The 13,947-nt window shown below is 52.2% G+C and overlaps 7 protein-coding genes across 7 annotated transcripts; 4 read left to right on the forward strand and 3 right to left on the reverse strand.

The window, feature by feature from the left end:
- Positions 1-167: 167 nt before the first annotated feature.
- Positions 168-2,274, forward strand: KD926_009737 (sodium:neurotransmitter symporter family protein; the record flags this gene model as incomplete). The annotated part of the gene is made up of 2 exons (XM_053102215.1): positions 168-1,778; positions 1,834-2,274. 2 exons carry the CDS (start codon positions 168-170, stop codon positions 2,272-2,274), a joined length of 2,052 nt encoding a protein of 683 aa, XP_052954276.1.
- A 699-nt stretch (positions 2,275-2,973) lies between these two features.
- On the forward strand, positions 2,974-5,195 carry KD926_009738 (uncharacterized protein; the record flags this gene model as incomplete). The annotated part of the gene is made up of 4 exons (XM_053102216.1): positions 2,974-3,513; positions 3,626-4,024; positions 4,361-4,593; positions 4,667-5,195. 4 exons carry the CDS (start codon positions 2,974-2,976, stop codon positions 5,193-5,195), a joined length of 1,701 nt encoding a protein of 566 aa, XP_052954277.1.
- Positions 5,196-5,865: 670 nt separating this feature from the next.
- KD926_009739 (FAD-dependent oxidoreductase) lies at positions 5,866-7,645 on the reverse strand (the record flags this gene model as incomplete). The annotated part of the gene is made up of 3 exons (XM_053102217.1): positions 5,866-5,966; positions 6,175-6,872; positions 6,948-7,645. 3 exons carry the CDS (start codon positions 7,643-7,645, stop codon positions 5,866-5,868), a joined length of 1,497 nt encoding a protein of 498 aa, XP_052954278.1.
- A 298-nt stretch (positions 7,646-7,943) lies between these two features.
- On the reverse strand, positions 7,944-9,686 carry KD926_009740 (putative extracelular serine carboxypeptidase; the record flags this gene model as incomplete). Its single annotated transcript, XM_053102218.1, has 1 exon — positions 7,944-9,686. The coding sequence occupies one exon, from the start codon at positions 9,684-9,686 to the stop codon at positions 7,944-7,946; it is 1,743 nt and encodes a 580-aa protein (XP_052954279.1).
- Positions 9,687-10,549: 863 nt separating this feature from the next.
- Positions 10,550-11,359, reverse strand: KD926_009741 (uncharacterized protein; the record flags this gene model as incomplete). The annotated part of the gene is made up of 1 exon (XM_053102219.1): positions 10,550-11,359. One exon carries the CDS (start codon positions 11,357-11,359, stop codon positions 10,550-10,552), a length of 810 nt encoding a protein of 269 aa, XP_052954280.1.
- A 433-nt stretch (positions 11,360-11,792) lies between these two features.
- On the forward strand, positions 11,793-12,863 carry KD926_009742 (Kelch repeat-containing protein; the record flags this gene model as incomplete). Its single annotated transcript, XM_053102221.1, has 1 exon — positions 11,793-12,863. The coding sequence occupies one exon, from the start codon at positions 11,793-11,795 to the stop codon at positions 12,861-12,863; it is 1,071 nt and encodes a 356-aa protein (XP_052954281.1).
- Positions 12,864-13,330: 467 nt separating this feature from the next.
- On the forward strand, positions 13,331-13,701 carry KD926_009743 (uncharacterized protein; the record flags this gene model as incomplete). Its single annotated transcript, XM_053102222.1, has 2 exons — positions 13,331-13,448; positions 13,535-13,701. The coding sequence occupies 2 exons, from the start codon at positions 13,331-13,333 to the stop codon at positions 13,699-13,701; spliced, it is 285 nt and encodes a 94-aa protein (XP_052954282.1).
- Between the last annotated feature and the right edge of the window lie 246 nt (positions 13,702-13,947).

The following is a 13,947-nucleotide window of genomic DNA, read 5'->3' on the forward strand; positions in this document are numbered from 1 at the left end:
CCGTCTCCCTTGGCGTCGGTCGCAAAATCATACAAAAACCGACCGGGCGGACTGCGCTGATGACTTTGGGTGTCCGCTGAATTTCTGACCTCGTGCATGGTCGCGTTGCTTATATTTACCTTGCATATTGAATTCATTGCCGCCTGCGTCGCGGGTTCCAAGGCAGGATGATTTCCCGTCCCTTCACCCAGACGCTCGGTCGACGTTTCAAGCAGGTCGCAACTTGGATCGCTCCTCCGCCGCAGAAATCCGAAGATGGTCGAGACCAATGGCCTTCACGGGCGGCCTTTTTGCTGGCTGCCATGGGCGGTTGCGCCGGTCAAGGAAACCTCCTACGATACCCCTCGGTCGTCTACAACAACTACGGCCTCCAGTGGTTCATCCCGTATCTCCTGGCCGTCTTCGCCATCGCCATTCCGGCTCTGATTCTGGAGATTTCGATCGGTCAGGCATATCGTGGCGGAACGGTCATTGCGTTCAATAATATCAACCGGCGCCTAAAAGGTGTGGGCATGGGACCGGTTTTGGTCAGCTTCATCGTGACGCAATATTTCACAGTGAATCTGGCCTGGATCATGAACTACTTCCGCAACTCCTTCACCAGTCCCCTGCCGTGGGAAGGTCGCATCGAGGAGTTCTACATGGGCGACGTGGTCGCCAATCCCGATCCCATCGCGGGCAGCCTGACCGACGGGAACAAGGGAGTCGCCGCGTATACGCAATATCCGTCGGTGGGCCTCCTGGGCGAGACGGTCGGATGGAGCGCTTTCATCTGGTTCCTGATCTGGGTTTCCATTTTCCGCGGTGTCGGCATGACCGGTCGCGTTGTCTACTGGACTATGGGTCTTCCGATCGTCACTACGGTCATTCTAGTGGGCCGTGCGTGCTCCTTGGAAAATGCCCGCGAAGGAGTGGAACTGCTCTGGGCGACCTGGCGTGGCGGACAGCTTGCCTCGGGGACTGTTTGGCAGACGGCCGTCGGGCAGGTCTTCTTTTCGACCGGCATCGGCTTTGGTTATTTCACCTCATATGCGTCGTATAACGCCAAGCATTCGAATGCCGTCATGGACGCGGTTCTCATCTGCGGCAGTAACGTGCTATTCGAGAACTTTGCCGCCTTTGCTGTTTTTGGCGTCGTTGGATACCTCCGACGGTGGCCCCAGGACGGAGAGCGACTGGGCGCGTTCGTCGTTGGTTTCCTCACTCTGCCTGAAGCCGTGATTCATATGCCCGGAGCGAACTGGTGGGCCATTCTCTTGTTTTTCACGCTGGTTGTCCTTGGATTCAGTTCCGCGTTCGTGATGCTGGACGCCTGTGCCACGTTGGCGGTCGATGCCGGCGTCAAGCTGCCCCGACCAGTCATCGTGACCTCTCTTACCATCATCTCTTTTCTCATGTGCCTCCCCTACTGCACGGAGTTCGGCTTCTATCTCCTTGACGGAATCGACCGCTGGATCAACAATATCTGCCTGATCTTCGTCGTCTGGTCCGAGCTTGTCAGCGCTACTACTGTCTACCGCTGGCAAGACGTCGTCAGTCAGACCGGACTTCCTGCCTTCTTGTTGTACAACTTTGGCTACTTCGGCGGACAGATCGTCGGCGTGGCTGTCGCGCACGGTGTTGAGATGCCAGAGGCTGGTGCTGGAGCCGGCTTTGGTCTCTACATCGTATGCACGATCGCCTCTGTCCTCCTCGCCTCCACCCCAACCATCAAAGCGGCCAGCTTCTGGGGTCGGAACCCCTTCCTCAGTAGATTCTGGTATCTGGCGAACTACTCTGTACGTTCCTCTCACCCTCGAACCTGATCCAAACATCCCATCTAACCAAAACCAGGGCAATCAACTCCGCCGCGACCTGAACGCTCACGTCGGCGGCAACGGCAACTGGAACATCCCGCGCTTCTGGCCGGTACTGCTCCGGTACGTCAGCGCGCCCATCCTCGCCATTATCTTCAGTTTCGCGTATCCCGAATTCCATACCCTCCGGTATGATCCCATGATGATCGCGGGTTTCATCCTGGCGCACTTTTGTCTCCTTGCTATCCTTCTCGGGTTTGTGCTGCCGCGGTACTATGACGTGTTCATTCCGCCGGCTAGACGGGCCGATGGCACGGAGGCGACGGTGGCTGGACAGCCGAAGACGGATGACTCCGGGTTGCCTGTTTCGGGGCCGTTTGATTTCGAATCGGGATTGCAGGAGTCGGAGAGGTGGAAGGGAGACGGCGAGTATCGGGTTACTGGGGACCATTCGTTGGGCGCGAGGAATTTGGATTGATTTCTGAATTTGAAAATTTGCTGAATGAGTAGGTCGTTATTTTTGCACTTAAGTCGCGTTGAATATAATCTTATGGGAATATTCACGGTACTCACCGGTTCATTTTGTATCATGCACGGTGCACAAGTGGTGGACATTCCATGTGTTGACGTTTCATGGACCGGACGAACCGCAGTGGGCAAAGATGATGGAATAAAAGGATGAAATGGTGCTCCAGTCAATACTGAATTGATTGAGTGATTGAATGATTTGAAGAATCGAGATCTTCCCCAGCGGTCTATCCAGAAGGTGCCTTGGGAGGTGGACGCATACGGCGAAATGCTTGGCAGCTGGGGTAGGGTGAACACTGTATGAATATCGAACATAGGGGTAGAGGTGGGTAACTGAAACGACTGAAAATGATTCACTTCTTGAAACCACGATGCCAGAGTTGGTGAGCAAGATGACCAAGCGAACGGAGGGAAACGGCCCTGTTTGTGTTGAAGTAATATGGAATAACACTGGTCGATACTTCACCTCCCCCCAACCTTTTCAATTCTGATCAACATCGTTTTTTCAACCCCTCTCCTACGTCCTGAGAATTTCTTGTGGTAGTTCTTTTTCTTCCAAAAGAGCTAGTGTCTGCCCAAGCGTACTGGGATACAATATGTTCTCTCCTTTCGATGTTGAAATGCATCTGCTGTGGCAAAAGAGACAAGCATGCGAACAGGGAAGAACCGCAGGCACCGGACAGGCCCCGTCCGGAGCAAGAGCACGGTTCCAACCAGGCCATCGATCTCCCTGTCCAATCGACCAGAGCCGATGAAAAGTGAGCCGAACAAGATAATCACGACCAAGGCGATGATACCAACCTGTACGACAATCCCACCTCTGCTACGCCTGCTCCTCCCATCGATCTATGTCGATCTATGGGCTATAGCCGACCAAGATGTGAGGAAGAATGCTCAACTGAACAAGATCCTGACGGCCTCGGCTGAGATTCTTGCTTCCAAACACGGCTTGGAGTTCACAGACACAGACACGGATCGCGCACAACTTTGCAACTTCTTCGACCGTAAAGCGCAGCAAATTGAGGATCAAAAGTGGGTATTTCGACTGGGAGAGCATACCTTTGAAGTTCGAGAGCAGCTCGTTCGGGTATCTAAAAAGTCCTTAGCGCCGAAAGACATTATCACGGCTGGTGCAAGTGCGAGTCCACCGGCTGCAATTGCCTGTGCCGCGCTTACAACTTGCTTTGCAGTGAGTCCTGCTCTGGCGTTCTTCATATGTCAACTATTCCTTTCGTATCTGCAATGCTAACATTGATCAGCTTGTCGTTCAAGTAGACGATCGACACGCCCTTTTATTCTAGGGTCTCGAGTCGACTTCTGCCTTAATCCCTCGTCTTTGTTTCACGGAAAGCCTCTACCTTGAACCACAAGCAAAGGTATCGATCGGCTTTCTGGGCAAGCTTCAAGAGACTTTTGTCTCTGTATATTCGAAGATACTTGAGTTCCAGGCTCGAGCGGTCTGCTATCTGCACAGATACTCGATCTCCCAGGCTTTGGGAGATATCTTCGATCGGGATGGGTGGAACGATCTTCTCAAAGACTTTGAGAGGTTCGAAACCGAGACAAATCGGTTCGCATCTCTCATTGCAGATGCAGAATCGCGCGAAAGACACCAACAGCTGCTACGTCGAATTGATTCGATTTTGAGCGCCTTGGGTGAACGTGAAATGTGGGCCATAACATCGGCTCGAAACGAGAAAGTAAGCAAGTTCCTCAAAATCCTTTACACCTGCTCATAAAACGATCGAAAAAACCGGATTGATGAGCGTGTGGAAGGAGCTTGTGAGTGGTTCACCAGCCACGATCGATTTAAACTTGGCAACAAAGTACACGCGATGTATCCTCCGGTTTCCTATGGGCATCCGCTGATCCTGGTTGTGGCAAGTCCGCCTTGTCACGATATCTTGTTGATGGGTACCTTCCAAGCATAACCGGGCGGAGAGTTTGCTACTTCTTTTTTTAAAGATGACTTTTCCAATCAGAGGCGTGCAACCAGTGCAATTTCTGTCATACTCCGTCAGCTTTTCATCACTCAGCCTCACCTCTTAACGGATTCAGTTCTAGCTAAGGGGGATATTGATGGTGATGAGCTCGTCCACTCCTTTTCCACGCTATGGGGAATTCTCAATACTGCGTCAGTCAATGAAAAGGCCGAAGAGATTCTTTGCATTCTGGATTCATTAGACGAGTGTGCAGAAGATGATCGCAAGCGACTCATCAGAGCAGTCAACGAGTTTTACTTGGGCCGCCAAGACAGCAATAAGCTCAAGTAAGCTCAAGTTCCTGATGACAAGCAGGCCGTATGACCATATACAACGCCTCTTCTGGCGGTCGGATGCAAGACCAGCTATCATTCATCTGAGTGGGGAGGGGGAGAAAGAAACACACAAGATTTCAGACGAAATAAATCTTGTCATCAAGAAACGAGCAAAGGACATTCGCGAACAAAGAAACCTAGAAGTTGACGAATACGAACACCTTGTCAGTCAAATTACTGCAGTCGAAAACAGAACCTATTTGTGGGTTAGCCTTATATTGGACGTCCTGGAGAACATGCCGGCTTTCACAAAAGGCAATGTCCGTCGAGCAATACACAATCTGCTCCAAACTGTTGACAGCGCATATGAAAGAATATTGCAGCGAAGCTCTGATCTTCAGAAGGCCAGAGGTCTTCTTCATCTCATTACGGCTGCGATGGAGCCTCTCTCGCTTGGAGCGATGTCTCTTGCTCTTGCTCTTGCTCTGGCGTCGGAGTCAGGCCACCAAGCTCCTGTCAATATAAGAGATGAGATTGAGCCGGAATATCGCTTTAAAAGGACTTTAAGAGACCTCTGCGGTCTCTTCCTGGTCGTCGTAGATGGCAAAATCTAGCTTCTTCATCAAACTGATAAGGGTGTTCCTGGTGCGCAAAGACCACTCGGCCACGGAATCACAAAGCTGGAAAAGTTCACTCCTATCATCCGAGTCCAACCAATTTCTTGCAGATATATGCGTGTCATACATATCCTGCGATCGAATGGGTTTTGGTCAGTCAGACTTCAGAAAGTATTCATTACGCAATTGGGTCGGGCACTTCGGTCAAGCGTCTATACAAGAAGGGGATCCACTGGTGCAACGCGCAATGACGCTCTTGGTCCCATCCTCTGATGCATACTAAAAAATGGTACAGCATATGAGCTGCTGCCCCTAGACATGGCACATCGTTGTTGGTAGCCTCGTCCTTAGGGCTGACCGCAGTGGTCAAGCTCTTTATCCATGCAGGAGATATGGACATGAACTGCAAGGACTTTCATTATCGAACCCCGCTGTTCTAGGCTGCTAGAGATGGGCCTGAAATTGAGTAGCCTCTAGCTGTCACAGTCTTTCCCACTTTTGAAGAACCATCCAACTTCTGGTTTAGGGCCAAGGTTTCGGTTAGACATTTGAGAGAGAGCGTCGATTTTCTTTCATCATTTTCCGGTGTTTCTATATTAGTCGTACCTAGCAGCACATGACTAGCCCAAGTCTTTTTACGAACAAATCCGTGGTGGTGAGATGGGAGCTAGCCCTCCTGGTTCCTGTTCATAACCTTCTTCACTTCGTCCGTCACGTTATAGTTGACAATAGCCCTGCTTTTGCGCGAGACCATGCTGGGGAAGAAGCCTGTCAATCCGTAGTTAGCAGTCAGTATATAATGCTCTTCCTCAACTCGAGCAAATATCAAGACAACGAGAGCTAAAGCCGCAAGATTTGCTCACCGCCAGCCAAAGCGGTCTTCTACTCGAGTCTGCGCATGCACAATAGCAACGAGTTGGAGGACCAACAGAAATAATATCGTAACCGATCAACAGAAGTAAACCCATTCACTTACCCATAATCCAAAGAAAAGCATACATCACCATCTCCCCGACCCAGCCTACATCGCGCTTATTATTCTGCATCCGTTTCGCCTCATTCAAGATCTCTTCCACGTGCGGCTTTCTAAGCTCAATATAATGTTTTGCAGCATGGGTGAGGATCCTCTTCGTGCGCACAACGTCTTCTTCCCCTCCCCCCTCTCTTCCCTCGGTGATGTAATGCGCCAGAAACATTCCCAAGGCCTCCCCATCCTCCATGCCCTGCGACGCACCCTGTCCGCTCGTCGATGGTAACGCATGCGCCGCGTCGCCGACAAGTATCACGCCGTGTTTCTCCCACGTTTTCAGGACAGGGGACGTCCATGTCGGGTAGATGTTTTCGACTGTGAGAGTGGCGAGAATGGATTGGATGATCGGGTCGTTCCAGTTCGCGTGTCGGGTCTTTAGGTCGGTGGTTATTGTGGATAGAGAGATACTGGAGGGTGTTGGGGGTGGGGATGGATAGGCGTAAGTGGACCACCAGCTGAGGGTTTCTCCTGGGGGTGCTATGGTGTATGGGGATGGGGTTGAGGTGGAGGGTGAGGAGGATGAGGAGCTGGGGAAGTAGCCGAAGAAGCCGTTACCGCTGAATAGCAGGGACATTGTGCCCGGTTTTAGGTGTGTTTTGAGAGATGGTAGAAGGGGCGTGAAGCCGCCCACGCCGATGAGGCCTCTGTAGTGTAAGGTGGTTAGCAAGTTCATATCTCCGTTTTATTTCGCGTCACAGAATGGGATGGGACGCTCATACTCATACTGCGGGCGATACTCATACCTCTCCTCTCCCCCCTCCGTATATGTCCTAAACATCCCCCGTCTAGTAGCGCTCCTCAACCCATCCGCCCCAATCACCAAATCAACCTCCACCTGTACGCCATCGTCAAACAGAACGATATTCAACCCGTCAGGTCTCGGGGTCACATCTTCAACTCTCTTCGTAATGACATCTTCGTCTGGAACCCGGTCGCGCAAACACTTCCATAACCCGTGCCGACTACTGGCTATCATGTTCATCCTCATCTCCGTACTACTATCGTCATTCTGCTCATGTGAGCTAGAATCAGACAGAAACACTTCTGGAACCGGTCCAGCATCAGATGTTGAGTCTAAATCTGCTAAAACCTTCCCATTCTTCGTCTTCAAGGACATGGTTGAGATGGCGTATCCGGATCGAACGATATCCTGGACTAGGGCCTGGGATTGATCGAGCCGAGAGAGAACGCGGAGTCCGTTTGGCGACAGGCCAAGTCCGCCGCCGATTACTGGCGTTGGGGTTGAGGTCGCATCTTTAGATCCATTGGTGTTGGTGGATGGTGGGTCGGAAGAGTGAGGCGTGGAATATGCTTCGTAGATTTTTATGCTGTCGATACGTGATGCGGGGAGGTGTTTCTTTAGTGACAAGTAGGCGGTGCAGCCGGATATACCGCCGCCGATGATAGCGATTTTCATTTTGGTGGTTGATCTATAGAGAGGATGGATTGTGCGATGGACTCACAGGTCGGATAGATACTCGATTGAGGTTTGAATAGTCCAGACAATCTCCAGATTTAATGACGAAAATGTGCTACATATACGATGTGGAAAAAGGTCCAGATATGAGACAAGAAATACTACGTCTCGTATTCCCCCATCTATTTGAGTCCGTCGACGTCATCAACACGGGCGCCACAGACTTTCATTCTTCACATTATCGACAACGGCCACCATGCGGTCGGAACCATGGTTCACGACCCAATTCACGACCACATCAAAGCTTATGTCCAATAACTCTCTGTCTGGTCGCAACCGTGCTATTCCCACGTCCACTATGCTTCCACTTCTCCAACCAAACGCCCACAAACCGCACCACCTCCTTCTGCACCTCGACCACCTCTTTCGGCGGAATGCCACTCCGGGTCTGGTTCCCAAGCACCCCGTTCTGATCCCAATGATGCACCGCGCCCCGGATTCCATCCCACACGTGCTCCGCTGGGATATCAACCAGGATGAACGGTTCTTCGTCCGTGGACTCGCGATCCGCTGTCCCGTCGGCGTGCGGCGTCGCGTCCCGCCACGGATCAGCTTTTCCGTCGATGATGGCGACGCGGGGGTACGAGAAATCGAATCCGCCGTGCTTGTTGATGTTCTCGACCTTAGGGGGCGTGGCGATTCCGAACTGCGAGGAGCAGAAACTCGATAGGTTCTCGATGTCGAGAACACGGGATATCAACGGGAGGATGTCCTTCGGGACTCCGGCGCCCGTCGTGAAGTATCCCCATTCCGTGCATACTTGGTAACTCCAGCTTGTGCCGGATGATTTGGGAAGGGGGGTTGCGGCCGACGAGTCGTTGTGGGAGGACTGTGTGTCGGCGTCCGAGCCCAGGTCGGAGTACGAGAAGACGTCGCGAAGCAATCCGACGTGGTTGAGGATCTGCGTGATGAAGGTCTCGTTTTCCGCGTCGTAGCCCGCCACATCAGCGAAATATTTGATCGATTCCTCGACCTTCTTGGTCTCGGGGAAGAGCAGGTCCGTGCTGGTGATGTTATCGCAGTAGTGACGGAATCCGAGACTGCCGATCGACGGGTCCCAGTTGCGGCCTTGGAAGTCGTCCAGTCCGGCCGAGAGGGAACTGGCGAAGGTGAAGTCGTCGAGGTCGGCAGAGGCCCCGAGCGCCGCCTTCAGCTCCGCGTTCGACGTCTTATTGTCCGCGTTGTCGATCAGCACCTCATCGACAATATCGATGAACACCTGCGTCGCGAGGATGCAGTCCTTCGGGGCATACTGGCGGATCGGCTCGTAGTACTTCCAGTAATCGATAATGGCGGCTGTCACGCCCGACGAGGACACAGCGCCCCAGTACACCTCAGGGTAAAGTTTACGGAGGAACGCGACAAAGGCACCGGCATACGACCCGCCGTAGGCGATCCACGGCGTCGAATTGGGAGTGAGATCGACATGCTCAAGACCGGGGAATTTTACGTGTTTGGCGAAATAGGCGTAATCGGCCAACGCTTGGTCCGTGGACAGGAAGCGAATGTTGTCTATGTCGAGCTTCTCGAAGGGAAAACTGCTGCCATAGTAGCGATGCTCGAGGATCACCCCGATGCCGTGGTACGCTTTGGCCAGCTGCGTGACGATGCCCTGCGACAGGAATGGAAAGCGCTCGGTGGCGTCGGTTTCTCCTGCGGCGATGACAATCACTGGTCCGCCTTTCTGGTAGTGGCTGGCGTCGAACCAGTACCGCAGATTGAATTCCTCGTCGGTGTGTGGCGCGTAGCGTGAATCGTTGTGGAAATGGTCCACGGGCACGGAGAGGTTGTGCTCGGGGTACGAGGCAGCCGGCACTGCGCGTGGCGTTAGTCCCGCGCCGGCGGTGGATTTATGGCGCTGTTTGATGGCGTGCAGTCGGGGCACTGCTAGCTCGAGCGGCGTGTGCTCGAATGCATGGGTGAACACCGCTGACAGGACCAAGGTCCCCAGCAGTGAGAATACTCTGGCGGAGAAATACATCGCGCAGTAACGAGCATGCGGTGGTTGGCCAAAGATCCGGATATGAGGGGAATTAAATAGACCGTGTTGCTTCGAAGGATCGGCGATCGACCGGAGTCCGGCTGATTTAAAAGACAGGGAGTGATGGAATCATATCAGTTGATAGACTGATCCTGTCACTCTCACCCCATTACCCCGCTTGATGATGCGAGGGATGCAAGGTCCTGGATTCTGAACCTGCAGCGTGAATCTGCACGGTGCCTGGTCAGAGATTTGCAAGGTGACATTCACCTCAATTGTCCGACATTCAGTGGCTATCAGTCCCCAAGCGAGGGTTATCAACCTACCTGATAAGGGATTAGACAAAACGCCAATCGCGGTGGAGCCGAATTGATCGGCGATGAGGGCATTCCGGATTCCGGCACGCGTAGCCTATGCCAGCCGTGCTAGTGCTGACCCTCTCATTTTCTTGTCATTTTTACAACAACCTCACGTGGTGCATGTGGCAGCTGTTTGTTTCTCGAAAATGCAAGGCACAATTCTTGAATCAATATCAATCCCTTTGTGTTATGAGCTGTTGTCCATTGTGCCTTTGTCGGGTTCAAGCAAGATCCCCACATTCCTAGCCAAGATGAATTAACCGTCTCTGTGCCCCCCCCGGATAATGATAATTACATCTCGGCTTGTGAAGGAACGAAAAATAAAAATAAACCGAAGGCGGGGCGAGAATTAATGATAAGATCGGAGACAGGATGTATAAAAGCGAACGAAAATAAAAGAGAAGGTACGATGCAGAACAAATTCCTGGACATTCGATTTCCCACTGATCTTCAGGATGTCAGCTCAATTTTCCCAGTCTGAAAGGTGTGCTGGTCTTTTCCTGGTCAATTGAACTTTTTCGCCCTCCTCGATGATGCTTTCGAGGAAGATTTAGAAGCCACAGGCGTCAACCCCATCATTTTCATAATCCTAAGCGTTGAACGACATAGTTTCGTGAATCTTGCCCAAGACAAGTCATCCACTTCATCATCCTCGGAATGGAGTTCCACGAGGGCGGCCTCTGCATAGTCAGGCATTTCGTCGTTGATCCCATCGAGCAGTATGCGACAGGCTCGGTAGGGTGAAACGGCCACATCCGCATCAATCGAAAGCCTCACTCTGTCCTGCAGTGCCTTCACAAATTCCGGGATCGATCCAAAATCTGAACGCGAGATTTCGACCACCCTATCCATGATCTCGCGAGGGTCAGATAATACCACTGATTTAATCAGTTTCAGCAGGTCGTCAGGCCACGTGTTGGGCTTGGGCGAGTCCATGACTTTCATAAAAATGTCTTTGGAAATGTTGTTGAGCAACCAGAATCGCACGGCTTTTGCTGCTCTCCGCCATTTCTCATAGTCGCGGTCATCGGGAGCTGGCCGAGAGATGGATAGATCGACAAGGTCGGTTAGGTCCAGTAACTCCAATGCGCATTTCACTCTCCGAATCCAGAAACTCCAATCCTCGAAATCCCACAGCTTTTCAATCCGGGGCAGCCTCGTGTCCAGGCGTGTGGGCAGTCGGCTGGCTTGAGTGATGATCTCAGCGGGGGGTGGTGTGCTGGCAGGAATTACTGCAATGGCACGGTCGTCGTCCTCCACTTTGCCGCCTGTGCTAGCCGAAAGTGCAGGGGATGAAAAGTCGCTAGTCGACATGTTGCTAATTAGCTGAGTATTGGCACTCGAGAGGGCGTTCCTGTGTTTGTGAGGGAGTGAGTCGTTCACTTCACGAGTCCCACGGATCCAGATGCATGATGTCAGGTGACGTGACCAGTCAACCATGACTCAGCCAAGCCATCCAGGACCAACACCTCCGGGCGTACGTCGAACATCGAAAAGCCTCATGGCGATGTAGGGATTCTGCCTCTGAGCCTCACGCTAGGATGCGTTTTCGTTTAGGGTGGAGCTGGTAGCCTAGATTGCGGGATGCCATCCTTGAAGATCGGACTGCAAGGCTCATCTGCGGGTGACTACGAGTTTATTTATCACTACTGCCTGCTCGACCGCTTCTCTTTTCCTGTCCAACAGATACGATTCTTTCCTTCTCCTATCGATCTTCTAGGTCATTCCTACTCAAACACGCTTTATCATGCATCTGTCCAATTTCGTTGCGTTGACAGCCCTCAGCGCCTTCGATCTTGCCTCCGCAGCAGCCTCTTGCAGGTCTGGACAATGGGTCAACCTGGCCCCGATTCCGACACAGTCTCGTCAAGAACACGGCACCGTTGCCATCGGAAACTCGACCATTGCCATCCTTGGGGGCATCGTTCCAGTTGAGCATGGCACGCAGACCACCGACATCCTCCAGCTATATGATATCACCTTGAACTCTTGGCGCACCGCATCTCCTGCTCCCTACCCTGTCAACCATCCCAACCTTGCCGTCGTCGGCAACACTTTATACTCCCTGGGTGGCTTGGTTGACGGCCCCGTCTCACCTGGGATAGTCATGAACTGGGTCGCTTCCACGTCCTCTCACGCCTACGATCTCGCCACCGATACGTGGACGGAGCTTGCTCCTATGCCGAACGGTACGGAACGCGGAAGTGCCATCATGGGCGTACACGGCGAGATGGTCTATCTTGCCGGTGGGATGACCGTGCTGCAGACTGAGTATCAGGATGCGGTGAACATCGTCACCGCGTTCAACACGACCTCAGGCACATGGAAGAGACTCAGCGCAGAGGCTGCCGAGCTCCCGGAGAGCCGGCAGCATGGCAGCGGCGCGGTCATCGGTGACACGTTCTACGTCGCTGGCGGACGACGATTCGGGCAGGAGAATACCCGCGACACGGTCTTCGAGCTCGACCTCACCAACCAAGCGACCGGGTGGCGTACAAGCAGCGGTCATATGTCCGTTCCGCGAGGCGGTCTTAGCGGCAGTGCGGTGGGATCTAAACTGTATACCTTTGGCGGAGAGGGGAATCCGACCACTTATACCGGGTTATTCAATCAATCCGAGGTGTTCGATACCGTGTCGCAGCGTTGGAGGAAACTCGCGCCCATGGCCGTGCCCCGTCATGGTACTCAGGCTGCTACTTTGGGCGGTCGGGTTTACATTCCAGGCGGAGGACTTCAGCAGGACGGCAAGAATGTCACGATCGACGGAGTGACGGCCATTCATCGCTCGACCTCCCATTTTGATGCTTATTGCCCTTAGGCCTGGATGACTTGTGACGGTTGCAGCAAGCGCATGTTTGACTCGGCAACTTCGTGAAATTTCATGCTTATTAGCTAGGTGAGGATGCTCTTGTATAACCTCCGATCAACAACATCTCAGCGATTCGGAAGGAATTGATTTGATGGTTTTACCTCTGGGTTCACTTAATAAGTATCATGCACGGTACATCAGCAATGAATTCATCCTTCATTACCCTTCCCTAGAGCGAGTTCCAACCAACTCAGTATCGCAAATAGTCATCCAACCCCAGACCCAAAGAGCGATCCTCATATAGGTAAACAACCAGCATACCACAACCCGACGCAGCATTCCGCGCCACTCCATCATCTAGATAAATTAGCCCATTGCCTTCTCCCATCACGTCTTACCTATCCAATCTCTCTCACAAAAGCCAGTCACAGCTCTATCTAACTCCCCCTTGAACAACTTCATCATATCACCCAACAATGCAAATCGCCTCCCTTCTCCTCGGCATCGCAGCCCTCTTCGCTACCGCCGCGTTGGCTGATAAAACATGTACCCCGAGTTTCGATTACTGCGCTAGTGAACTGCTGGAGAAGAAGGGTAAGTAAACATGCACAGATTCGCAGAATCCCCTCCCCCCGTGGCCAAAAAACCAACTTGGGAAACTAACATATCCACACTCATAGGCTTCTCGGAGGATGATCTGCACACGGCATTGAAGGGCAGTGAATATGAGAAGGAGGATCTCAAGAATATTCTCTTCCATTGTATGAATCCCGGGTATGTGGGACATGCGAAGCTTTGTGCCAGTGGCTGTGAGGCGTCATCGCAGGAGGGAAGTAAGAAGTGTTAAGAATGAGGGTTTTTTTATTCTTCTGGTTTATTCGGGAAACCAGGGGATATTGAGCTGCTGTTTGAATGGGTGGGATGGGGATTTACACAGTGTTATAAAAATTCGTTGATTGATTGTGTGATTGAGTAAATGGAAGGTATACTATTACAGTCTCTGGTATCATAACAATTCCGACACGTAGATATCATACACAGTTTGCCAGATTTCTCCATCGATTGTCAAGTATAGAAAGACAAAGAGAAAGGC

Source organism: Aspergillus affinis (genome assembly GCF_023601865.1).
Source record: "Aspergillus affinis strain CMG 70 chromosome Unknown NODE_70_length_187477_cov_86_774354, whole genome shotgun sequence".
Taxonomy (NCBI): Eukaryota; Fungi; Ascomycota; class Eurotiomycetes; order Eurotiales; family Aspergillaceae; genus Aspergillus; species Aspergillus affinis.